The sequence below is a fragment of the Rhipicephalus sanguineus genome, chromosome 4, assembly GCF_013339695.2.
Source record: "Rhipicephalus sanguineus isolate Rsan-2018 chromosome 4, BIME_Rsan_1.4, whole genome shotgun sequence".
NCBI lineage: Eukaryota > Metazoa > Arthropoda > Arachnida > Ixodida > Ixodidae > Rhipicephalus > Rhipicephalus sanguineus.
In genome coordinates, this window is record NC_051179.1 from 51,105,185 (window position 1) to 51,131,612 (window position 26,428).

Below are 26,428 nucleotides of genomic sequence, written 5' to 3' on the forward strand. Positions count from 1 at the left end.
CGTTTACTTTCCGGTGCCAGTTTCCAAAGATGAGCAATAGTGGGAATAACACAGGCAAGTATTTAGTATTTCTTTTCGCGTTGCTTTCCGTCTTTATTCGCTTGTCGACGCTCAGATACGCTCGGAGACGTTATGGCAAGCGGATCACTCGATCGCGATGTTTCCTATCCGGAACACTGAAGACTCCTTGTGTCTCAAAGGCACCTATGTGCGCGTTATGTGTGCTATGGGATGTCAACGCTGCCTGCAAAGGTAGTCGCACACTTTTGCGTCATTCACGCTCTTGACAACGAAACGGTGCACCGTCGCGCTTGGCAACTTGACGCTGTTTGAATCCTCTAGCACGGCTGCTATTGCCAATCGTAACGACAGTGCGTCCAGGGTATTTGACGCACCCCTCTCGTTTGACTGATGATTTCTGTCGAGATCGTAATGTTTCCTCGTCGAAAGGCGTCTTTGTGCGGTGCTCTGGGGCGCGCTTGTCAGACTGTGCAGACACGTTCTTGTCATTATACTGTTTACAGCTCCGCCCAAGTCGGAAGAGGTGAAGCCAGACGCTCAGGATGCGTCGAAACTGTCCAAGGACCCAGCGGCGAAAGGTGAGCAATGTAGATGTAAAACAGCAATCGTATGTGCCAACGTCGTGTCAAAAAGTGTGTCATGTTTGAACCGTCTCGTGGCTCGAACTGAAATGCATTTAACGTAGCTGACAGCGTAGTTCCACTGCCTGAGCGGTGTTTACGTAATCAACTGTCGTGGTTTAATGATTTTTTCCTTTTTCTGTCTGTGCTACAAAGAAGGAAAAAAAAAAGGTTCAAGTTGTTGTTAACAGTTTTGCAACTAGTTATTACAGAAGCTTCACGGATTTCAGTTTGCGCATTAAAGGACTAACACTGTACATTACCCGCCCCAGAACACCTACAAACTTATTGAGCTTTGCGATCACTAGAAAAACTTGGAGGCCAAAAAGACCCGCAAGGCAGACATAAGAGACACTGCCTTAACTCCTCCTCTTCCTAGAATTTTTATACGTTCGGCACATATGCAGCTATCCCAATGCACTGCCATCCTAAACAACAAACATATTTCTTGCTTGCCTTGATCTGCTTGCAGAGACAGGGAAGGAAATGCATTTTACTATTGTTTTACATGTAAATGCCTCATATGAGTCTTTAACAGTGAAACATTGTCAGCCTTGAATATTGTTGAAAAAGGAGCCGATTAGAGCACAGTTGAACACGGTGTGTTTCTTATAATATTCTGAAAGAGCTGGTGCCATGTTTGTCAAACGACGTAATAGTGACATCTTTTCATGCCACCGTATTCACAGCGCCGCAGGGCGAAGAAGCCAAAGGTGTTCCGGAAGCTGCTAAGACAGCCGAGCCCGGTGCTGCTGCTGTGAACATTGGTACGTCGGTGAACTTACAGAGGCTGTCGGTGCCCACACATGACTCTGTGAATTTCTTTTGCACTTGCGCTTTCATCGTTATCAAAACAGCATGCAAACTTGGCATTTGCTTTGTGCACTATCATTAATTGTTTCTTTATTAGGGCCATAGGTCGGCAAAAAAATTAGAGCTCACTCAGACTCACTCACGAAATATATTTTGCTCTGAAGACTCACTCGGACTCCGACTCACCAAAATTTTCCTCTACCGGACTCACTTGGACTCAGACTCACTGAACTTTTTCTCAGTCGGACTCACTCAGGCTCAAACTCACCAACATATTACTGAGCCAGACTCACTCAGACTCACGGCTCCACCTGAGCCTGAGTGAGTCGACTCATGAGTCTGTTGGTGTAAAATTAGCTTTTGAGATCATGGTTTCAATCCTTTCTAACACCAATATCTCACATATTCAGTGCTCTACGATACCCATTTTGATCTTGTACCTTCAAATATGAGTTATCATTATATATCATATCTCATCATTATCATATGTCGATCCAGTAAGGGCATCTTTAAAAGTACGCGACTCACACGAGCTATTTTTATCAAGAATTTCCCATCAAGAAGTTTACAGGGGGAGGTCATGGCACCCCTTCCTCTAACTCGCGCCTTTGATCAATAAATATTGAGGTAGCGCATGAGTGCTAGTGTGCTGATATATATGTGAATAGACTTAAGTATAAACGTAAGCCGATATAAATCGGACAGTAATGCTGAAGATGAGTAGATAGGACCATAAGTCGGCTACAAAAGGTGGAGCTCACTCGGACTCACTCAAGAGATATGTTTTGTGCTTAGGCTTCACTGGGACTCACACTCACCAATATTTTCCTGAACTGGACTCACTCGGACTCAGACTCGCTTAAATTTTCTTCAACCAGACTCACTCGGACTCAAACTCACCAAAATATTATTGACCCGGACTCGCTCAGACTCAGACTCATGGCCCGATCTGTGTCTGAGTGAGTCGACTCATGAATGAGTTTGCCGACCTATGATTAGGGCTCACCTAACTTAACTGTTTTTTCTGCATGACTCTACCTGATTATTACTTACTGCTCTAGAGTGGCCAATTCTGTTTTGTAGCTGCCGCTACTCATCATCTGTGACGCATGTTCTGCTGCTGAATGCAACGTCGAGGCTTTTATGCACGACCACACTTCATTGAGGACCGAAGGCAAAAAGATATTTTATGGCTAACATTTAGGTGTACGTAACCGCAAAAGGTCAAAACTAATCTGAAGCCTTCCACAGATGTGCTTGACGAGTTTGGGGCATTAAACATTATGATTTTAATGTTGCATAGCACAAAAGGGAAATCATCTCTAAATTTGGTTAATAGTATAGTCCCTGTCATCAGGAAATTTTGCCCCTGTTTAAGTTTATCAATAAGCGTCATGACAGCCCCCCACCCCCTTTTTTAATCCTTTAACTATTGGCACACTTCTGATATGCAGTATGCAGATTAGGAATATGAGAGAAGGCAAGATGTTTAGTATCGGCATCCCATGGCAAACTTCATCCCATGTTTCCTTGATGCTCATTCCTATTTAGTGTGGTCATGTGGAGATATTTCTCTTCCACACATTGCTGATGTTCTGGTTTGCGTTGATAGGCTGCATTTGTGCATCTGGCAAAGCGAAATTGGGCTGCTGCTTTGGCTTTCAGCAAAGATGGAAGGGGCCCAACCAAGACCTGTCCAAAATGTCGAAGGAGATGCTAAAGGGGTCTGCAGCGTTGAAGTGAGCCTTTCGCCAACCCTCGGTACGGAACAAGCCGCTGCGATCGTGCTCTTGCATCCATTCTGCGGTCTCATAGGAGCAAAGCATAGTAGCATGGTAGTTTTAAAGAAGCGAACGAGGGCCACTTTTGCGATCTAAAGAAATTGAAAAAAAAAAGAAAGTTGTGTTAGTGTATGACTCATAAAGAAAGCATTTGTATGCTGTGCCTAGTCAGTCAATTCATCTGTCTTGCATGTCACATTCATTGAATTTTTACATCCTTTTTAAAACGAGCTTGTGTTATACCGGGGATGCACACCCTATAACAGAAAACTAAAATCCAGACACCTACAGTCAGCTGTAACCGGCTAGCCTGTATTTTTCCATGACAGGCTGTACGCGTCAGCATTATGTTGTATCTGCAATACAGAGGCTAACGTACTTGTTAAAGAAGCCGATGAGCTACAGATCGCTCTTGCTCCCATAACGGTATAGTGCACATTCAGATTTAATGTAGAGGAGCAATGGTATTTTCTTCTATGGATTCGTGAGCAACGAGCTACCTCGGATCACATTACCACCATCTAAACATGATGACTTATGGTACTACAACATTTGGGTTACATAACGCTTCTATTTTTCTAATTAGGGAAACTGCAGAGCTCACGTTCATATCAATATGGAAGACACTGCCATCTACAATGAAAAACTCAAAATCTTTGTCAATTTAGGAGGGAATTAAGAATGCACTTATTGTAAATAGACTCAACAGGAAGGTTTATTCTGTCTGTCTTTTTTTTTTTTTGAACTATTCTTCTAAATTCTAGTTGTGTCAGGATTTCCGTGATATGATTTCTTTCTAATATGCTGCAAGTTGCCTTACTTTTATCAGATATGTTAGTATTATTGCTTGTGAACAATTGTATGTTTTGTTCTTTTAGCTTTATTTTTCTAGTCTGCTGCTTTATTACCTCGTTACTCTTGTTTTCACATGTTATCAATCATAATTGTTTTCATGGGGGGACCTGATGCAGTCATTAGCACTGGGACCTTTCTAATTGTGCACTCAATATGCATAGCACCACCGAAAATGGAATAGTAAATTTTGATTCTGGTTATTCAGTGCAGAACACATGTCCTACTGGAGCATAGTATTTCACTTTCCATACTGTGGGACATGTGTACATTGCTCAACCTAACAACAGCCCTATTGCAAGTGGGAAGAAAGAACGCTCGTCTACCGAGTTTAAAGGCGCATAGGCACATGAAAGAACCTAAATTATTGAATTTCTGTCTTTCCGCTGTGGTGTCTCCCAGCCCTGATGTTGCTTTGCTGCCAGTAGGGACCAAACCTACAACTTCCGGATAACGAGTCCAATTCTCTACCAAATGAGCTACATTTATATCATAATTACTACAATACAATTAAAAGACTATAAATAATGACCCCCATGCCTTCCTTTTCTTCATTGTCTGTTGTCTTTCATTAAAGCTGTGTATAACAAAGAAAAACGAGCCCTTTGTAAAGTCCCCTTCTTTCATTCATTGATAGCGAGGATCTCGTTCTGGCAGACTTGATGTCTTCAGGTAGTATGCGAGCGCTTATTGGTAAGCGGCCAGCTCATAAAGAAGTCACGTGCTACGTTATGCCAGCTGGCAAAAAAAAAAGGGTGTTCCACACTTGCCGTCATGGCTATGAGGGGCACTGGCTAATACACTCAGGTTTACGTACGCAGAAACTGCCAATAAAGTGGACGGGACGACGATCGCCGCTGTAGCTCAATTGGTAGAGCGTCAGATGCGTTATCCAAAGGTTATAGGTTCACTCCCTGCCAGCAGCAAGTTGTCTTCTTGTGCACTTTAATTTCTTCACATTTATGTCATAATTACCGCAAAACAGTTAAAAAACTACAAGTAATGTCCTGTATGCCTTCCTTGCCTTCATTGTCGGTTGGTTTTCATCAAGCATAGGATAAGTATTATAACAGAGTTGGCTGCATAGTCCTTAGATGAAATCTCCTCAGCTTATAGCCATTGGCAGTCCTGTATTCAGCTCGCTTCTTTCACAACAGCTGTCATGCTTTTGTCACACGTGCAGCTTTACCATGACAATTTTCGCATGCTTGCATGTGCGCATGTTTGCTGCATTTTTTTCCTGTGCATGCGCTTTTCACAGGGCATACGCTCAGCTAATGCCAGTATGTGTGACTGTGAACTTACCTCTTGTACTGCTACAGATTTAATGCATTCACAGGTGGATTAGTTGGTTTAAATTGATGATGGCGGAAAACTGGAGGGGGCTTAAAAACACGTCGACAATAGATGAAGATGAGACACACACAGCACAACACACGTGCGCTATGTGTGTTTTAGTCCTCACCGCTTGTCTACGTCTCTTAAGCCCAATTTAATCTTTCATCATCATCATGCTACTGAGTCCTCTTCTTAATTAACACAGAAAAATTTTCTTTCATTCTTTCGAGTGTAAGGTAGTCCCAATCCTGTGCACTCAGGTCATAAAGAAGCATTTGGACTGCGCGTTCTTCCTGTTCTAAAAGCTCACTTGTAGGTTACCTTAAGGACGATATGATGTAGCAACCCACAGTCAATTTAAATCAGTTCCTTTTTTTCTTTTCTTTAGTTGGCACAGATCAGAAAGGTAAGCTGCATCCTGTTTACGTTTTGTAATGAGCTACGAGAATATACTGACGTTCTAGAAAGTGAATTTCGCACCTCTTACTATTATGGCTTTTTTGTTTTAAACCGTTCACAGAACAGCAAAAGCCAAAAGGACCCAAATTACATGAAATATCACTGGACGATATCGATCTCGATACCACGGTGAGTTGTGAAGTGTGCTTGCAGCACTTGTGTATAATTTGAGGACAGGGCGTGCGAAGATTTTAACTGCGAAGCTGTTTAAGCTCGGAGGAACGCCGTCGGCTGTGTACAAACATTATCATCATCATGAAACGGCACGCATTCTCTTCGTTCATTTCTTCATCTTCACTCCCAGAACACATACGCCGATTTGTCCGGCGTGGGATGCAATAACTCTGATAGGCGAGAGAATGAGTACAGAGAGACAGAGAAAGAAAGAGAAATGAAGAAAAAGAAAGGGAAGAAAGACAGATAAATTAATAGACAGGGAGACAAAGAGATAAAAAAGAAACAGGCACAAAAAAGAGAGACAGAGAAAAGAGAGAGCAAGACAGAAAGAGAGAGAAAGGAAATGAGAAATAGAAAATGAAGAAAGAGAAAAAAAAGGTAGAAAGAGCGAGAAAGACAAAGAAAGAAATAGAGACAAAAAAGAGAAAATGAAAAATAAATAGAAACAAGGAAGGCCACCCATCTCCGCTCTCCCTTCAGGCTTGGCACCACCAGTGCGAAGCTGCCTTAATTTTTTTTTAAGTTAGTGACCTAAGTTAATTAGTACATTTAAGTTAATTAGTTCGTTACTTAATTAGTTCATTTAAGTTAATTAGTTTGTTACTTAATTAGTTCATTTAAGTGAATTAGTTCATTGCTGCTTCCCCTCATTCAGAACATGCATTACAGCACAGTCTTCACACGAACACACTTTGTGGGTCATTTGGGCCACACTCTGGGTGTGACGTGAAATTACAAAAGTACAACATAAATTCCAAGATCTTCGTGCGATCTACTGGTTTGTTTAAGATGTAATATTTGTTTGAGCATAGGCTGCTGATAACAGCTGGTCCTGGCATTACCGCGACGTAGTAATTGTAAGCTCCTAAATCTTTTTGGTACAATTACCGCAAATGTGGGAGCACTAATTAAAGGGACACTAAAGGCAAATAACAATTTATGTCAGAATGAAAGCTCAATGTATGACAACGTCTAAAACGGCAATATTATCAACAGCGGTGCCCTACGTATCGAGAAATTAAGCTAAATGTATCAGAGCGCCACGAGCGGGACATTTTCGAAATGATCCCGATGACGTGAGAGAGTCCGACTGCAATTAATCACTCGTAATCAAACTAGCTGCAATAAAAAAAGAACCTACCCTGCATCAAGAGACGTAATAAAATGCTGCTTGTTCGTTTCTGTTTGAATCATGGAAAAAAGAACCTCTTTGGCGTTGCCATGGGGAACGGGGCACGTGGTTCTAAGGTTCCGTTTTTGCTGAATTGCGCTTCGCCCGGCACCCTGCTTCGCTCACGCGGTTGCGTCTCAGTGGTAGTTTTGGTATCACGTACTGCCACGTGTGTTTTGCACGCTCGTGAAAGTCGCTTTGACAGAAAGTTCAACAAAATGCCGCATACATGTGATGTTGCCGGATGCCCGAATGGTGCACGCCGCCAGTGCACGCCGCAGCACAGTAAAGGCGTGCAACGTTGGGCACGGCAACAGTGACGTGAGAAAGGCTGCTTTCAGGCGAGTGATTTGAAGTGCGCTAATGCGATGCGGACCACTAAAACGTGATTTTATTTCAAAATAAGCCCTTCCTTGGCACAAAAGTAACACTACGAGGTTTCTGGACCGCTATTTCAACAATCAACATCGACTTAATATTTGCCTTTAGTGTCCCTTTAATGAAGCCTAATTGCAAGTAGGGGCTTGAATAGCCGAAATACGAAAACTGAAAATTATTGTGATTATAGTACCACCTCTCTGTAATGTCGTATATTTCAACGTCGTGTGCTTATGGACAGTACTAAGTTGACATATACCTATACTCGAACAGCTAACGTTGCTTCATGAAGTAAGCATACACTCATTGTGCAAGCTAAAGCCTGTTACGAAAATAATGTAAATGAATTAATGTAGTTCGAACACCATGATTCTGGGCGTACATTACATCACGAGTGCCCCAAGCTTCTGTCTTGGGCTTAAAGTTAAAAACGTTATCGCCATCATTTTCAATCCTACGGAACAATTTTTTTTTCTGCCATAGGATTGAAAATGAAATTTTGAAGGAAGACTCTTCCTGTCCAAATTGTGTTCATGTTTCTTTTGGGTGTCTCTTTAAGTTGTTGGAAAACAGTTTATCTTTTTGCGCTACCACCTAATTCATAGACCTGTAACCGCCACCGTAAAAGTTCATATTTTACATTATCCATTTTTTTACGAGCATTAAAAGAGACGCTTGTGACAAATACGATCCAGCCAAAGCAAAAAATTGTTGTGCTCAGAACTCTTGAGTGTTTTTCGCTCCTAAAGCAGATTTTATTGCAAAGAAAATGCAATGCAAGATGTCGTGTGAAGTTAAATTGGTGTTCACAAAATGGAACATGCACGTTATGTGGATCTTTCTACTTGCCTTGTTCTGGACCACGATTGTATGCAGTGAGTGAAAAGGCTACATAGGGGAAATAAACAGGGCTGTGTAGAGAGTGTACCAGTACGTACTTTTTTAGCACAAGCTCTTGAATTCAGTTTAATAAACAGAGGCAAACTGCATTCATTTCAATACTTACAAAGATTTAGAAAGATCGTCTCGGTGTCACTGATTAACAACTGTTTACACAAGATGTCATGGAAAGATTATTCAGCGAACCCACTGACAATTGAATGGTGAAAGTATGTGTGCACCGTGACAGCTCTTGACACTGTTACTGACACAACTGTTAGCTCTTATTTGTTAAGAGCTGTGTGATTTTAGCGAAGCAACTTTTTTTTGTTTTTGTTTTTTCTTTTATGAGGTTGACAAAATACTAATCTTCCTCTCTTGTTTGACGCAGTTTGTCGATTTCACCCATTCTCGCATCGGGAAGGTGTCAAACTTGGAGCCCCTGCGGCGAGTAGAGGTCAGTGATGCGACATGTCTTGCCTTGAACAGGCCTTCACATTGGTGGTTCACATAGCCTCGCTATTTACCACGAAGGATTTCATGCCCGATAATTGGTGCCTTCACTGTGACACATACGAGCAAGCAGATCGTAAACTTTGCTGCAAGTGTTGTTTCCTGCGTGTACGTGAAGCGCTGAAGTGAGCATTTCATGGAGCATGTTTGTGAATACTACAGTTAAATGTGTGATGATTTATCCAGTTGACGACTTCACCTGAATTCAGCCTGTTATTCAGCCTACCTTTCTAATTGAGCTATGGGAGGAGTCAAAGGGCATCCATGCTTCCCGTTAGTAAAATATACCGGCACAAATGGTGATGAAAAGGCCAGCTCTTTGGAAAAGACTACAACAATTTGCAGCTCACGTGGGTTGTTGCCTTCTAGGCCATGTGCTTTATGTCCCTTTTTTAGTGTACTTGTTTATAGCCTCTCATCAGCACTTCTCCTGTGTGCATCTGTGTTTCTGCTTTAACGACTTCAATAAGAAAGGGAGACGTGGCAGTACTGTTGTGCATTTTGTGCATTGGTTTCACCATGATGGGATGAATGAGGAAAACAAAATTTAATGCTGGGGTTCCAATTACCAAACCCACAATGCGATTATGAGGCTGGCCGTAGTGAGCGACTCCAGATTAATTTTGACCAGCTGCAGTTCTTTAAGGTGCACCTAATATATAAGTACATGGGTCTTTTTGCACTTTGCCTTCGTCACAATGCTGCTGCCGTGGCTAAAAATCTAACCTGCTTCCTGGAGCTTAGTGGTGTGACAGCTTATGTACCACAGCAGGTCAAATGAATGAGGATAACGAGAACAGAGGAGGAAGGTTTTTTTTTTGTTGTTGTTGTAGCCACAAAAAGTCACGGAAAGCACTGAGTAAATTCTACCACATTTTAATTGAACTGTAATAAATTGAGGAGAAATAAAAGTGGATGAAAAAAGGAACTTACTTTTGCTATGAGCCGAACCCACAACCTCTGCATCGCAGACACGATGCGCTACTTATTGAGCTATAACGATAACTTCTGTGATGCCCGCATGTTTTATTATTTATCTACGAGTATGTATACAAGATCTGATTCTGATAGTGTTAGTTATCGCCATTCATAGGATTTCATTTGGTGTGACCATTGTATGATTTTTCGCTTCGGTGGAAATTGCAAGATCGTTTCATAATGTTAAGTGGCAAAACACAAAGCAACGCAGCCTGCCAAGTTGCCGTGCTGCACACGCTGTTCGTGCTGTGTTCTTTAGTTGCCTGATGAATCGAGCAAGTAACAATACCAAATGTTTTATTTAGCATTGCTGATGAAATATCTTGTAAAGAAATTCTGTCGTTAAGAAAACTGGCACGCATGAGATCGCTTTCTTAACTTACCAAAATAAAAATTTACCTAACCGTATTATATGTGCACTGCTGAAATCAAGTTGATGCAGACCTAGTTTTCACAGATTAATGCCACCTCCTTTTAATCGGTAAGTAAGGTTGAATTCTGATGGTTTTGTTTCCGTCTTTCCTTTCTTTAGGTTTTAATATTTAGGAACAACCTGCTTAAGAAGATTGAAAATGTGCAGATGTTGGTAACATTGAAGGAGCTAGAGTTTTACGACAACCAGATTACAAAGATTGAGAATCTTGATGCTCTGGTTAATCTTGAGTGAGTACAGAATTTCAGTCTTTCTATAAAAGTGTGACGGCTTCAATTGGAGTATAATTAATATAGTTACATTCTTTGCACCAGCCTTTTAGAGCAGTTTTAACTACTGATAAACTTTGATACGATAAATGCAGATGTAAATACTAAATAGACATAGTAAAAAAACTCCGATCGATGGTTGGTCATGTTTTATTTTATCGAGTGTCCAACCCTTATAAGAGCTGTGTCAGCTGTAGCTTCACAAATTTGTGTCGGAAATCTACAAACATTTCGCTGCTAGCTTTCTGAACTCTTTTCACCTATCATTGTGATACAATGCCACTCTAGGGACATCAAGCATATTTGTTGAAATGCTTGCTGGACAGATAGGCCACTTTGGTTTCAGCTAGCTGATGTTCCCATATTAGGTTTGAAAGAATTGGGTCTCGACCATTGACAGTTTGGTATAAAGGTACAGGTCGTATTTTTTATTCATCGCTAGTCGAATCTAGTTCATTATGGTTGCTAAGGGGCTGGACTGTTTAATGCTATTAGGGGTGTAAGAAAATGCCGCACGAAGATCTCTCATTTTTGTATTTTATGTTATCTTTTTGCACGACTTCACACGTCCACAACAAAGAATCCTGGACATCTCATTCAACCGGTTAACGCACATTGAGAACCTCGACAACCTCGTGAAGCTAAAAAAACTGTTCCTGGTGAACAACAGGATCACAAAGATTGAGAACCTCGACAAACTCGTCAACCTCGAAATGCTTGAGTTGGGTTCCAACCGAATAAAGGCAAGTATCGTGCACGACTGCTCTGTTTTAGCTCCCATCTTTTACTTAGTGTGGTTTTGTTGAACTCGTGCTAAAGCAGTGGTCTGTCACAGCTGCTTCCTGGTAGTAGACAGTGTTAGGTGTATTAAAAAATAATAAGTGTAAGCTTAAGGAACAAGAAGAGAGAAAAGTGGGTCAGGGAACAGTCAAGGACATCCAAGAAGAAGAAATGAGTATGGGTAGGGCATGTAACGTGTAGAAAAGATAACCACTGGTCATTAAGAGTAACAGACTGGATTCCAAGAGAAGGCAAGTGCGCCAGGGGGAGAGAGAAAGTTAGGTCGGCAGATGAGATTAAGAAGTTTAAGAAGATTAAGAAGATTAAGAAGGCTATAATGTTGCCACAGCAAGCACAGGACCGGATTGATTGGCAAAACAGGGGAGACGCCTTTGCCCTGTAGTAGGCGCAGTCAGGCTGATGACGATGATTTAGACATTGTGAAGCCTGCGTTGAAAGTTTAGTCTGCGGATAAGTCGTGTACAAGTGTTGGAATCGTGAAGATTGAAGTTACTTATGCGTATTACTTTACCAGTCAAAGAACAGTCTTCTGTGAAATAATTCACGGATCTAACACCATGGCCACGTAATGTATAAAAGAATAGCCGTTGCTTACATGAACAGACATCTGGGATATGTTCCGCCTAAAAGTAACTCTTAGGTTTTTAGATCAATATATTCAACATGTTGATCAGGGCAGCTGTGTAGGGCTTGCTACAAACACTCATTCATCGTACTCCAGTCAAGAAAAAAAGAAACATGTTAAAGGGGTACTGACACGAAAATTTTCAGTTGTTTTTTAGCATCAAATGAAAGGCCAAGCCCTCAAGAGCATAGAAAATGTAGTGCTAAGCATGAGCGCACCCCAAAAAGTAATTACAGTATGTTTTTAAAAGCTAGTTTCGGTTTCTATTGCGCCCTGACGTCACAACACGGTATGAGTTTCTCATCATGTGCTCGCACAATATATATAGTGGCATTTCCACGGGCCGCGTCGTGGCTCTGTTGGTGACGCACAAGCAGCGATCTTGGAAGTTTCGGTACCAGACGTCATCACAACTAGCCAGACTGCTGCGTGAAGTCACCAGAATTAGTACTGTAGCCTGACGTCAAGCTAATGTCGATGTCGGTAGATGCGCCATGGAAAAATTGACTTTATTATCAAAATAAAATATCTTATCAGCGTTTACTGAGCTTCACACTTGCTCAGAGCCGTCTCTGCATACAGGAGCTTTGTATGGCAGAGTAAACTCGCTTTCAAAAAAAAAGGTGTCAGTGCCCCTTTAAAGCTGTGGGGTGATTCCACGTAAGATCGAACAATCGATGGCTGGTCGACCTCTCAAATTTATTTCAAAATTTTATATATTATTGCTTGATGAGCGGAAAGAAGAGATCCGCAATTTGTTTTGCCGCCAAAAATTTTTTCGAAGCACGGGAAATCAATAATGATGCAGAGGTGGAGTTGAGCGCTCAACCACTCTGCTGTTTTGGCCAACTTTCGTTATGAATTACACAAAATATATTAAAGTTAGGTAGCTGAAATATCTTTAACTAAATATATGCATGTTTTTGCTTCTGCTCAGGTATTTTTAGTTTTGATGTGTCGTGTAGATGTTTTTATAAAAAAAACTCAAAATTGGCCCAGGAAACGTTATTTTCTTTACTTTGAAGGTCTTTATCTCGAAAAATCCTTGTAGCAGAGCGACAAAAATTGCGCATTACGTTCTTCGCATGCTTATCTACCACACTGCCAAATCTTGTATTTATATAACTTTTCAATAAAGAGATATGATCGGGCTAAGTTAAAGAAAACACCGGACAATGGAAACTTCTTACGACAATTTAAAAAAAAAACCATTTTTTATATTTCTTAAACTTTGTCCACTTACTCTCCTCCACATCAGCTTTCATAATCATTGAAAACATGTTGCATAATGTCGTTGCACTAATAGTTACGACCCCTCCAATGAGACCCTTAGGCAAGGATTGGCAATTCCGACTTCTTGCCCAGCAAGTGTACAAAATGCAGGCAGGATTGAATTGCTTTATATTAAAAGGCCAGCAGGTGCCGAAAAAGGCGTTGCCGGCACTGAAGACGTTAATTTTGAAATTATTTCGTGACTGCAGCAGCCACGAGCGTGGGGCTACCGAGCAGGCGCGCGCGCACCCGAGATGCTCGTTGTAAGAAACGGCGCACTGAGAGCTCGTTTTCGCGTCCTCAGACCGGTTGAGTTCAAAACAGCAACACCTCTCGGGTGACTTGAACGCACGTGCACCGGTATCGCAGTGATCTGGTTAATGACGTCGATTTCTTTTTCAGGGGGCATAAGAACGTCATCGTTAAAGGGACACTAAAGGCAAATAACAATTTATGTCAGAGTGAAAGCCCAATGTATGACAACTTCTAAAACGGCAATATTATCAACAGCAGGGCCCTACTTACCGAGAAATTAAGCTAAATGTATCACATGACGAGCGCCACGAGTGGGACATTTTCGAAGTGATCCCGATGACGTAGGGAAGTCGGCCTGCAATAAATCACTAGTAATCGAACTAGCAGCAGTAAAAAAAGAACATTCCCAGCATCAAAAGACGTAATAAAATGCTGTTTGTTCGTTTCCGCTTGATTCATGGAAAACAAAACCTCCGTGGCGTTGCCATGGGGAACGGCGCGCGTGGTTCAAAGGTTCCGTTTTCGCCGAACTGTGCCTCGCCCGTCTCAGTGGTAGTTTCGGGATCGCGTACTGCCGTGCGTGTTTTGCGCGCTCGTGAAGGTCGCTCTGACAGGAAGTTCGACAAAATGCCGCATGCGTGTGATATTGCCGGATGCCCGAATGGTGAACAACGCCAGTGCTGCAGCAAGGAAACCGGTGTGTCTTTTCACTGGGTGCCGCGGAATGAACCCTTACGCTCGAAGTGGCTTAGTGACATGCCATTGCGCCAGTGTGCTAAACAGTCAAAACCTCTGCGTGTGTACTCGCTGCACTTTCGTACTCAGGATTACGAGACCAACCGCAACTTGGTGACGGCTTTGAATGTGCCCATCCGAGCAAGTCTTTGCCGCAGCGCCGTTGTTGCTACTGTGGGTCCCGCTACTTCCGCTCGGCTGCTACTAGTGTCGGCGGCCGCGCAGTAAAAGCGGGCAACGTTGGGCATGGCAGCAGTGACGTATGAGAGTCGTATTTTCAGGCGGGAGATTTGAAGCGCGCTAACGCGATGCGGACCACTAAAAACGTGATTTTATTTCAAAATAAGCACTTCCTTTGCACAAAAGCAGCGCGACGAGGTTTCTGGACCGCTATTTCAACAATCAACGTCGACTTAATATTCGCCTTTAGTGTCCCTTTAAACTGTGCGTTCCGTGAAGACCTTTCATTGCAGTGGTAGCAAAAGCACGCATAGTACAAGTAGTCCGTCTCACTGGCAGTCACTGATCTTTCGGGCGTTAAACGTTCCTTCAAAGCGTATATGCCTAGGTCGGTAACTCTGCGAAATTTTGGCTTCTTTGCAATAATTAAAGGAGTACTGACACGATTTTGAGACATCGCAAAAGGGACATTTTTTGCTTCGTTGGTGTGTAGTGTCAACGCTGTCTACACACTGGAGTCGGAGAACACGTATAAAATATTTTAATTTGACTTTGAAGATTTCGTCGCTGAGCATCTGCAAGCCAGTTCCACTGCAAGGACATTATCCCGACGAGTCAAGACAGTTCCCCCGAGTTTGCGAGTTCTACGTCCTGCATGCAGCCTAAATCGCAGAAGTCACTGTCAGGGTCACAGGACGACAATTCACTCATCGTTGTTTTTGTGCACCACGAGCAGATGGCGAATTTGCTGCTAGTACGTCGCGAGTTTCTGTATCTCCGTGACGTCACACTGCTATGAAACGACACTGTGACCCCCTCGATATCTAAACCGAAAGTGTCTTTTTAAGGTGGCGCTAATTAAAATATATACGATGCATTCCCAGGCACCACAATAGTCGTTTTAGGTTTCTCGACACCAGTATTTTTATTTAGAGCAACAATCTGAAATTTTTAAAAATTCGTGTTAGTACTCCTTTAAGCTTCTTGTGCTTCGAAAGGTAGTCTCCACAATACACTCATTCCGAGCTATACTTTCTCGCCATGAGACGCACAGGATGAGTAGAGTAAGAGCAAAGCACAAGAATTATCCGCGCCGAATGAAGTGTGAACAGCGCTCTGAACGCGCGGCCAGTTCAGGCCGTCTGCTGCCGACATCTAAGATAGACGAGCGCATCCGGTTACCGATAGTTTTGCTTTTCTTTCCTTTGACAATCCATATTTTGCTTTGCCACAGGAGCGCCACGTTCATGCTTTCCACTGATCGCAACTGGCGCAGCGCAGTTTCTGTGGCAGCAGCGTGCGTGAAGCGAGCGCTCATAGCTCCCTTATAGAGTTTTCATCTTGCTTCCATCTCCTCCGTGTTATCAGCGCCTAGCTGCGATGCGAACACAGGGCGGATAAAATAGCGAAGCTCCAGTGCACGTGCGTTCAAATCACCCGAGAGGTGTTGCTGTTTCGAACTCAATCGGTCTGAGGACGCGAAAATGAGCTCTCACTGCGCCGTTTCTTACAACGAGCATCTCGGGTGCGCGCGCGCCTGCTCTGTAGCCCCGCGCTCGTGGCTGCTGCAGTGACGAAATAACTTCAAGATTCACGTCTTCAGTGCCGGCAACACCTTTTTCGGTACTGCTGGCCTTTTAATAAAAAGAAATTCAATCCTGCCTGCAATTTATACACTTGCTGGGCAAGAAGTCGGAATTGCCAATCCTTGCCTAAGGGTCTCATTGGAGGGGTCGTAACTATTAGTGCAACGACATTATGCAACATGTTTTCAGTGGTTATGAAAGCTGATGTGGAGGAGAATAAGTGGACAAAGTTTAAGAAATATAAAAAGGGGTTTTTTTTTAATTGTCGTCAGAAATTTCCATTGTCCGGTGTTTTCTTTAACTTAGCCCGATCGTATCTCATTACTGAAAAGTTATATAAATATAAGATTCGGCAGTGTGATAGATAAGCATGCGAAGAACGTAATGCGCAATTTTTGTCACTCTGCTACAAGGATTTTTCGAGATAAAGACCTTCAAAGTAAAGAAAATAACGTTTCCTGGGCCAATCTTGAGGTTTTTTATAAAAACATCTACACTACACATCAAAACTAAAAATACCTGAGCAGAAGCAAAAACATGCAAATATTTAGTTAAATAAATTTCAGCTACCTAACTTTAATATATTTTGTGCAATTCATAACGAAAGTTGGCCAAAACAGCAGAGCGGATGAGCGCTCCACTCCACCTCTTCGTCATTATTGATTTCCTGTGCTTCGAAAAAATTTTTGGCGGCAAAAAAAATTGCGGATGTCTTCTTTCCACTCATCAGGCAATAATATATAAAATTTCGAAATAATTTTGAGAGGTCGACCAGCCATCGATTGTTCGATCTTACGTGGAATCACCCTGTGCATTATGTCTCAACATAGTATAATCATATAATTATCTAGAATTACTTTTTGAATTCAACGATTCTTGGCCATATTGGTTTTCTTAGAGAGGTGTCAGTGTTCAGATCTCCCATCTCAGTCATGATTTAAATGGCGGCTGTATTTTCTACTGATGTCGCAGATATATATGACTCAGCATGCAAATTCAGGATTGTCCACAAACATTCATTTTATCTGTTCATTGTATGGCACTTATGTGACTAACCTTTTTTTTTTTCCTCTGTGGGTGGAGGGCTGTGCTCTCCGACTGCACTGTTGAACTGACACGGAATGGTTTGCACAACCTATGTATGGCATGTATCTCTTTCGTTGCACTTGTTTAAGCACGGAAACGGGGAGCTGGAGAGTGTGGAAGTGGTGTTCAAGGCTAAGTGGGTTCAGGTTAAGTTTTCTAGAATCTAATAAGCTGAGTATCCTGCAACCTGTGCTTGTCAAGAGGCCATTTTAACTCCACAAGCACTTCAAAGTGGTCGTGTCACCATTCAAAACACTCCACCTGCAGTCCCCACATTGGCATGACTGTGTTAGCAGGCTTGTAGAAAGCAGAACACAAGCGGTAGTTCCTACAAGCGGCTAAAACCACTGCCATACCTTAGCTTGTGCAAGTTATTGAACTCACATGTCAGTAAATGTTACTGAACACTGAACAGTGAAATAATGTGAAACCGTGACATTTGTCTATGCCGCTGTATGTTTTCTTGAAGGAATTCATGAGGACATTACCTCATTTATGAAGTACTTCCACTTTTTCTGCCTCTCCTATTCTTTTAAAGCAAACCAGGATGTAATGTGAAAGGCTTTGTTACTATGGTAGTTTACAGGGCAGTTTTAGCTTGCAGATTGACTAGAACCGAGGCAGTTGTTACTAAATGCAAGTACAGTAAACTACATAATTATTTGTAGCGTAAGTAACCCACTCATCGTTTGCAATCCATTGAACATGGCAGCAAATGCCAGTACTAGTTTTTTTTCCCATTTATTCTGTACACACCAAATCATTATCCTTTATTCTTTCATTTCTGCAACGTTTTCTTCGCTCAAGTACAGGTTTGTTGCTATGAAGTTCTTAGCTGGCATGTAGGATAGTGTTCTTACTGCAGCGATGGCTCATTGGTGATCGCAGGTCATTGAGAACTTGGACCGGCTGGTAAACTTAAAAAACCTCTTCTTGGGGAAGAACAAGATCTCCAAGCTTCAAAACCTCGAACCCCTCAAGCAACTGGAACTGCTCAGTATTCAAGTGAGCCTTTCTTTTCTTGCTGAAATGGGCCGTTCATGTAACCCTGCGTTACTTGAAAACTGCACAGCACCGCTTCTGAACAAGGGAAATTGGGTCCTGCTTAGAAGTCTGCCAAAACAATGCTATTCTGCACAGAATATCCATACGCAGATAACCTGCAATCTACCACAGGGATGGGAATGAAACGAGATTTCGAAACTTCAACCATAGCCACTTGTATGCGCAATCTCTTGATGTAACCAGGTCATGTCTCTCTGTATCCGGCCACTAACAGTCATGTTGGCTCTGATGTAGGTGTACAAGCCAACATAACGTCTCTGCGGCATAAATTGAAAGTGGTGGAAACAAAATAAGGTGTATTACATAATCCTAAATCATTGCTTTTAATAATTCCTTGAGAACTGTGCTATGAATAAGAGGGAGACACAACCTTTGTAGCTGGGTGAATTAGTAAATCAACATTGGGTGTGTGTGTGTGTTAGTGTGTGTGCGTGCATGCATGTGTGTGTGTGTGTTGACATGAAGTCGAGTCAGGCTGTTGGTTAACAGTGGACAAAGCAGTCAAGTCCTTTTCATCACGCTGTCACTTTCAAAAATACCTTCTCGTACAGCACAAAGCAGAAGTTTGCAAATGACACGCCCGTGTTCTGATATCACTTACTCACTGGACTGTATGTGAGATGCATGTTTCAGTTAGGCTTTTATTGCACTTTATGTAGGCATTCTGTGAATGTCCACCGCACAGAATATTGAGTATGGACACATAACTGGGCTCTCTCGGCAGTAGATGCAGCCATTGTAGCTCACCTTCACTGCATTCTTCTCTGCTCCCGCAAAGCACAAAGGCAACAGACTTGAGAACAGGACTGTAGATGTACGGCTCATTGCATAGCATTTTTGAATTACCTGGACTCAGTATACCCGCTTTCAAACCTATACTCCCTTCCCACTTGTAGGGTAGAAGACTGGACATATTCTCACTAACCTCCCTGCCTTACCTGTCTTCTTCTTTTCTCTCTCTCTCTCTGCATTCTGCCCATGCAAGATGGTTGTCCTTTACATTGCTTCTTTGCTGAAAAGCTCAGTGCTTTCACAACTTGCACAATTTGCTATGCTTAAACCTGTGCCTCGCTGTTAGAGAACTGCTGCATCTATTCTGCAACCAAGGATGCCGTGAGACAGATTTACCGTTTGAGAGTGCTGAACTTGGGCTGACCATATTGCAAATGCTTGAGTATACCTTAACCCCTCACCCACAACCAGCAGTGCTTCATTGGCTTGCCCTCAACATGTCTTATCCTATGTCACGTCAGTGTTTTTATTACTACGTACATATTTTAATAAACTGCTGTCATTTCCTTTGCAACCTGTTTTTAACATCATTAGTATATAATGACTGCCCCAAGTAACGCGGAAATATTTTTGTTACAGGCTAGCATATTGGTGACAAAATTATAACGTTTAGTTTGTTACATGTAGTATAGTCTATATTCATCTTAAAAGTTTGACTGTAGTGAGCTTTCCACTTATTTCGCTGCATGGCGCAAATTTCTTTCAGGGCTGATCGTGTAAAACATTGTCGTTCTTTTCCTCCCAGAGTAACCGAATAGTGAAGCTCGAAGGGCTGAGCGAGAACAGGAACCTCTGCCAGTTGTACATGTCGCACAATGGCATTGAGCAAATTGAAAACCTTGAAAACAATGTGAGTATTCGACTTCTTTCCATGCGAACTGTCTTGTTTGTACCTGTCTGCCACATCATGTGTGACAACACATTGTGGCTACTGAATACTAGACTACAACTTCAAAAAAACACGGAGTTGTACTCAAACATCTTTATTTGCGCGTATATATAGTCGTGGCATAAATGTTGGGAGTCTTCATCAATTTCTGCGAATGTGGCCAGTGCGTTGAAGGTAGTATTATGCTGTGTGTGTCCAGACAACGGTCAAGTCTGGAAGGCTGATGGCTTTGCATGTACTGCCATATTTCCACACGCTTGCCATTGAAGGTTGCGTCATTCGTTCTGATTACGTGGCATAGCATAAAACACTACAAGCCTTTGTTTGACTGTCTAATACTTTGCTGTCGCTATCAGTAAGGCGTGTTTAGTTTTTTGACAAAACTACAGTAATACCTCGTTAACTCGAAGTAGTAAAAACCAGAAAAAATTTCGAGATAAGCAGATTTTCGAGATAAGCAAAGTTGGGCAAATTCCATTGAGAAGTTCAGTTCTATCTAGAAACGTCATCCCTACTGACCAGTTTCTTAACAGGAGCGCCAAACTGGCTCTTTGTAAAGATTTTGAAGAAAAATAATGACATACCAGCGCTATTAACCAGCTGTGTTTTTCGGTACTGCCTTTTTATTTAGTGCACAGAGACCGACTAAGGCTGGTCTGCCTCTCAGTAACACTTGCACCTAGCAAAGCTTTCTCGAGTTGCTTGAGACAACGCATGTGCCGATCATCCGCGCCGCTGCACTCAAATTTATTTCGCATCAAGCGAAGCATGTTTCTTGTTTCGGTGGATGTCGTCACCCCTCGAGTAGCTGCGTCGACGCTGCCGCGATCACTGTGCGTGACGCCACGTTGTTTGGCTTAAGAAAATGGTCGAACCAGCCGATGTTGCAGGCTAGGTCAATTTAGCCCACCGCTAAGTCCAGAGAATCGGCCTTATCTGTCGATGTGACTGGAAGGGACTCCTCTCGCACCAACGTTGTCTCGCACGATGCCACACATTCAGCGCCGTTTTGACGTCCGGAAACTTCGAGCCTCGAATCCTTTTCTTTGATTAGAGCTACCTTTCTTTGCAGCATCAGTGACTTGCTTTGCTTTGGTGGCGTTATCCTCACCACATCGCACGGCCGACGAAAAAATCCGCGCGACGTGCCTTGCGTAAAGAAAATGCTGAAATCGCATCTCTGACGGTAAACAAAACGTGTACGACCTGAGCTATTTTGCAGGGCCTGCTTATGTGCACGTCTATAGCGTCACGTGACGTGACACAGGGTTGCTCGACAAAGTTGGTATGCCGCTAGGTTCTGACTTTACTTTCGGGAACAGTGTCCACTTCGTCGTAAACGCGGCAGCCTCGCGCGAACCTTGTGAAACGTATGACATTTTGCCGCTAGTATTTTGTGAAACGGTTCGGCGGCGAAGTTTTGGTTCCATTCTCTGTCGAAATTTCGAGATAACCGAAAGTGGGCACGGAAATACTTCGAGATAAACGGCAATAAATACATTGCACCTATGGGAAATTGTTCGGTACCGCGGAAAACTTCGACTTAGCCGATTTTTCGAGATATGCGAGTTCGAGTTAACGAGGTATTACTGTAGATTTCTTTTTTTCACAGTCAACCAGTGCCACTTCGCCCCGTTCACTATTCTATATTATTAGCATACTAGCAGCATAGTTGGGCTCCCTTTGATGCATCAATATGAATTAGGTTGAACTGTGTATTCAATATTTGTGCACTCCACCTCCCAATTTTACGCTTAAGCCAGCCATTTTATCAATTTTTTGCTTAAATTGTGACAGTCTGTGCTGCCAGTCAAGCAGGCACAACTTTATTGCTGTGCACCAACTCATAGCTTGTTTCAAAGGGTTTTGATCGTTTACCAAATCTTTAGTCACCTTGGAGTCGTCGTTGATGAAACTCAATTGCACATTGGCTGACATGTATCGCTGTGCTCCATTGTTAGGATACCCAGCTTGAACAATTAACTATTTAAAGATGTGAATTTTGACATTGTTGACAAAGTTCTTTAGGCGTATTTTAACTGAAGAAAAATAAAGCATGTGCCATGACATTCCATTTGGCACTCATGTGGCTGTGAGATCACATTTGGCACTCATTTACCAACATGAGCTCCCATCTCTTATCGTGATGTACTTGAGGTCTGTAAAGATTTTTTTTATTCTGATTCAGCTGCCATGGATTTCAATGTATTATGAACTGCAAGTGCTTCAAAAAGTTTACTGGGCAGCCTTTGCAGTACTTCTACCAGCTTAGTCATCCTTAGTTATTTGTGGCTAATACCATGATTTAAACATGTGAAATAGCGGATTGTTAAGTACCTAATGGACTTAAGGCCCACAACTTGCAGTGCAGTTTCTTTTTCTCGTGAACAGTGGGACTTATTTATTCTTAAATCTATATCTCCTAATGTGAAATGTCTGGAACTAAAACCAAATCAAGGTTGTTATGGGTTTATGAATATTTAATATATCTTTTTAGTGGATGCTGTACTTTCGCATTTAAGGAAGTCTGGGAAAGCCTAGCCAGTCAGAAATTAATATTGAGTAGATACTAATTGCATTAGGCGGTCTTTTTCTTTCCTCCCTAACTTTGGCATTCCTCTGATGTACACAGGTAAAACTGGAAACCTTAGACCTTGCGGCCAACAAGATCAAGCACCTGACCAACATTAAACAACTTGTCAACTTAGAAGAATTCTGGGTACGAAACTGAATCCCATTCCTAATATTGTAACACATACATTGTTTTACTTTTTGCCAGTGGTCATTTTTCGCTGGATTATCACTGATATCAAAGTACACTAAAAGCTCATTGATTTGGGTTTCATGGGACTGGAAAGAATGTCTGAATCAACTGAATGCCGAATTATCGAGAGTGTCAAGAAAACTATAAACAGATGTCTATTAAAGCAATGCACTTTTGTTTTCTGCCTATATATGCAAATATTGTTCTTATTCTGCATCAGAGCTGCGTAAAAGCCACAATTCTCGTCATGTCACAACTTCCTTCAAAATGCGACTGCTGCACAACACCCCCCCTCTCCTCCCTGCACGAGCCTTAATTTGTCCTAAACGCGCTCTCCACCCCTCCCTTATCTTGTATTGCCACCACCACCACATGCACGTGATAATAATTATTTTTCCGTCAAAGATCGTTCATCAATTGTAATGTAGTAGGTGATTTTTGTGCCAGCGTGCAGACCATGGCTGAGATGCTCTTCAACTTCAACAGCTTCCACCTTGTTTGAGTTTCGTGACATTGCGCGAGGTTTCTTTGAATTAACTGGGTTGTGGCCAAGTATAACAGAATCAGTCAGAGATTGATGCCATGTACGTGCTTGCTGGGACCAGAGAAAAGGTCCAAATTATTGTATTTTCTGAATTGACGAGCTTTTGCTCTATTTGTGGCCTCTACTGTGGGCTGCTCTGTTCACAGCTAAGCACTGCATTAGTTGTTAAAGCTTTTGTGTTATTTTCTTATAGCAACTTAGTTCAGAAAGCGCAGCATTATTTTGTGCATATTGTTTATAACAGGCACATTGGCCAACGGCAGTTTTTAGTTCTTAACTGACATTGGTAGACTTGGGCCTTGTTTGTGCCTGATGACAGTATAGAAAGCAGTAGGCTGAGACATATTTTGATTAGCTCTTTCCTTCTTTTACTGCGCAAATTAATTGTCGCGTCAGTGGCATGCCACCTCATCTGCAATCTTTTGTCTTATATGACCATAGGTCGGCAAACTCACTCATGAGTCGACTCACTCAGGCTCAGATCGGGCCGTGAGTCTGAGTCTGAGTGAGTCTGGAAGAGTACTATTTTGATGAGCTTGAGTCCGAGCGAGTCTGGTTGAGAAAAATTCAGGGAGTCTGGGTTAGAGTGAGTCCAGTTGAGAAAAATATTGGTGAGTCTGAGTACAGGTGAGCCCTAAGCGCAGAAGATATTTTTTCAGTGAGTCTGAGTGAGCTCCACTTTTTTTTTGCTAACCTGTGGCCCTATTTCTCACCTTCAGCATTATTATCAGCCTTATATCGGCTCACATTCATACTCACGTCTACTCACACATATTTCAAAGCCCTAGCGTTCATATGCCACCTCAGTATTTATTAATCAGAGGCGCTAGTTTGGAGATGTCTTGCCCTCCTCCCGCCTGCTCTTTCACGGGAAATTCTTGATAAAGATAGCTCGTGTGAGTTGCATCTTTCATAAAAATGTCCATACTAGATTGCAACCACTGATAACTCCCATTTAAAGGTACGAGATCAAAAGACGCCATGTAGAGCACCAATGATGTGAGATATTGGCATTGATGAGCATTGACAACACGATGGAAAAAGCTAATTTTACGCTAACCTACTCGTGAGGCAGCTCACTCAGGCTCACTCAGACTCAGGTCAAGCTGTGAGTCCGAGTCTGAGTGAGTCCAGCCGAGTAATATGTTAGTGAGTCTGAGTCTGGGTGAATTCCAATCTTTATGCCAACCTATGCTTATGACTTTTGTCTCTTCTTTTTTCTTCTTTTCAGTTTAATGACAATTTGATAGAAAGCTTTGAAGAGGTGGAGGTGCTCAGGAACTTCCCCAAGCTGGCGACAGTCTACTTACACAGCAACCCCATCGAGAAGGACCCCATGTACAGGCGCAAGATCATGATGATATCCCCAACTGTGACACAAATCGATGCCACAATGTGCCGAAAGTAGCCGACAACTCGCCCGTCTGCAGGACTTGTCACTGCCACAATCAGTGTGGCACAAGGTTCTTTCGTCCACAAGCGGCTTGCGGTTGAAAACCTAGTTTTGTTGGCTTTTGCAATAACAGGCGCTGCAGTCATCAGCCAAAGAGCCGTGGAGCCGAGTTCCGAGGAAGGTGTCAAGATTGGACGGTGGAGACCTCTTTGTTGTTTTGTTTGTGTGCTAAATAAATGCTAGTTGCAAGTGTTCACTTCTCCCATAGGTCCCATGAAAAGCAGGTCAACATGTCTTACTTGTTTTGTACTTACCGAGGGCAAGTGCTCTGCTGTGTAGGTTGTGCATTGCTACATGATACTATTAAAACCCATAGACAAGCCGCTAAAAGTGCCAGTGCACAATATGAACAAGGTAAGCTGGCATCAAGGCGTCGTTAACAATACATTCGGTTACTGCACGCCTGTTTATGCTGGCTCTATTTTTGTATGAGAAAGCAGCTGCAAGCGAGCTTGTGACATGAGTGCTCGTCTGTAATACACCTCTGCTTGCAATTTTCCGAATGAAAGAATTCTCAAGAACCAGATATTTTTAGTAAGCTTAATAAGAAATATGCTTACATGGACCCAGCACGCAGCACAGAATGAAGTGTTTCTGTTGCACTGAGAAGGCACCCTTTGTTTTATGAAGCTAATAGGACCTGATCGATGGTTTTTTATGGCGTGATTAAGATCACTAGCCAAGACTCCCGCATATTACGACACTCCAGTTTGCTGTGTTAAGTGCACTCTGCTTATGAGGAGCTGTGTGAAAATTGATTTTGGAGAATACAGTCGTGTGAATATGTTGACTTGCACAAGTCTGCCAAATTTTTAGCTTTCCTGTGCATAAACCACTATCTCTCCTCCTTTATGTGTATTTAATGTAATATGAATTCATGTAATACAAACTGATTATCTTCCCAAAAATAAATTTTATTTTTATTCGTGCAGTGTGTTTGACTGGGCTGGTGGGTGCATAGTAGATGAAGAATAGAACAGCGCTTTGGATGGGACGAGAAGACACGGACACGGCGCTGAACTAACACTGTGTCTGCATTTTCTCGTCCCGTCCTAAGCGCTCTTTTATTCCTTTTTTTTTTCACTTTCCAGCAATGCCCATTTTTATGATTGTGTTCGTGGATTCTTTTATTGCGATAGCGATTATATGGACACTCCAGGCGGCGCATTTCTGCCGTCGGTGTCGCCATGATGTTCCGTATAAAGTCCAAGTCGATAGCATCGCCCCGCACGTCTTGATGTCCTACGTGCAAGTGAAAACGTGCCAGGGCTGCCAGCGTTCGCGGCTCGAGCGGAGATGAAACACGTCGGCAGTCCCCGTCGTGCGTAAGGCGCATAGAGGTGTGCCGGAGGAAGAGCTACGTAGCTCCGGGCATTTGACCGGCTGGGCGCGGTCGCGCGCAGTATATCTTCAGAGGGGATCAGCAGACGGCTCATACCTTTGTACGTGCGTTGTGTTTGCGTTGAAGCCGTAGACAAAACAAAGCTCGCTGCAGCGGCCGCATTTCGTAACGCCACCGTTTTGTTGAGTTACGTCACCGCATGCTAAAGGAGTGAGTTGCTAGCCTTACTCGGCCCGAGCGCAAGGCATCCTGTACAAGAATTCCTCTCCTAATCAACTGCCGAATTCAGTACCTCTCCCTTGGCTACGCCAGTGTCATCTGCGGTGGTGTACGTGCCTGTGGAGTACAGAAAACGTG

General features: G+C 42.7%; 1 protein-coding gene across 5 annotated transcripts; it reads left to right on the top strand.

Annotated features, from left to right (window-relative positions):
• On the top strand, positions 1 to 25,655 carry LOC119389971 (protein phosphatase 1 regulatory subunit 7). Of its 5 annotated transcripts, none has more exons than XM_037657445.2 (13): positions 1 to 54; positions 525 to 599; positions 1,331 to 1,408; positions 3,120 to 3,215; positions 5,814 to 5,831; positions 5,946 to 6,013; positions 8,881 to 8,946; positions 10,513 to 10,643; positions 11,263 to 11,425; positions 18,111 to 18,227; positions 19,825 to 19,929; positions 22,601 to 22,687; positions 24,508 to 25,655. In XM_037657445.2, the coding sequence occupies exons 1-13, from the start codon at positions 30 to 32 to the stop codon at positions 24,682 to 24,684; spliced, it is 1,206 nt and encodes a 401-aa protein (XP_037513373.1). In that variant the 5' UTR covers positions 1 to 29; the 3' UTR covers positions 24,685 to 25,655. The 5 variants fall into 5 exon arrangements, with proteins under 5 accessions (XP_037513373.1, XP_037513374.1, XP_037513370.1 ...); XM_037657442.2 differs by lacking the exon at positions 1 to 54 and adding an exon at positions 85 to 252; XM_037657446.2 differs by lacking the exon at positions 3,120 to 3,215.
• Positions 25,656 to 26,428: the final 773 nt, after the last annotated feature.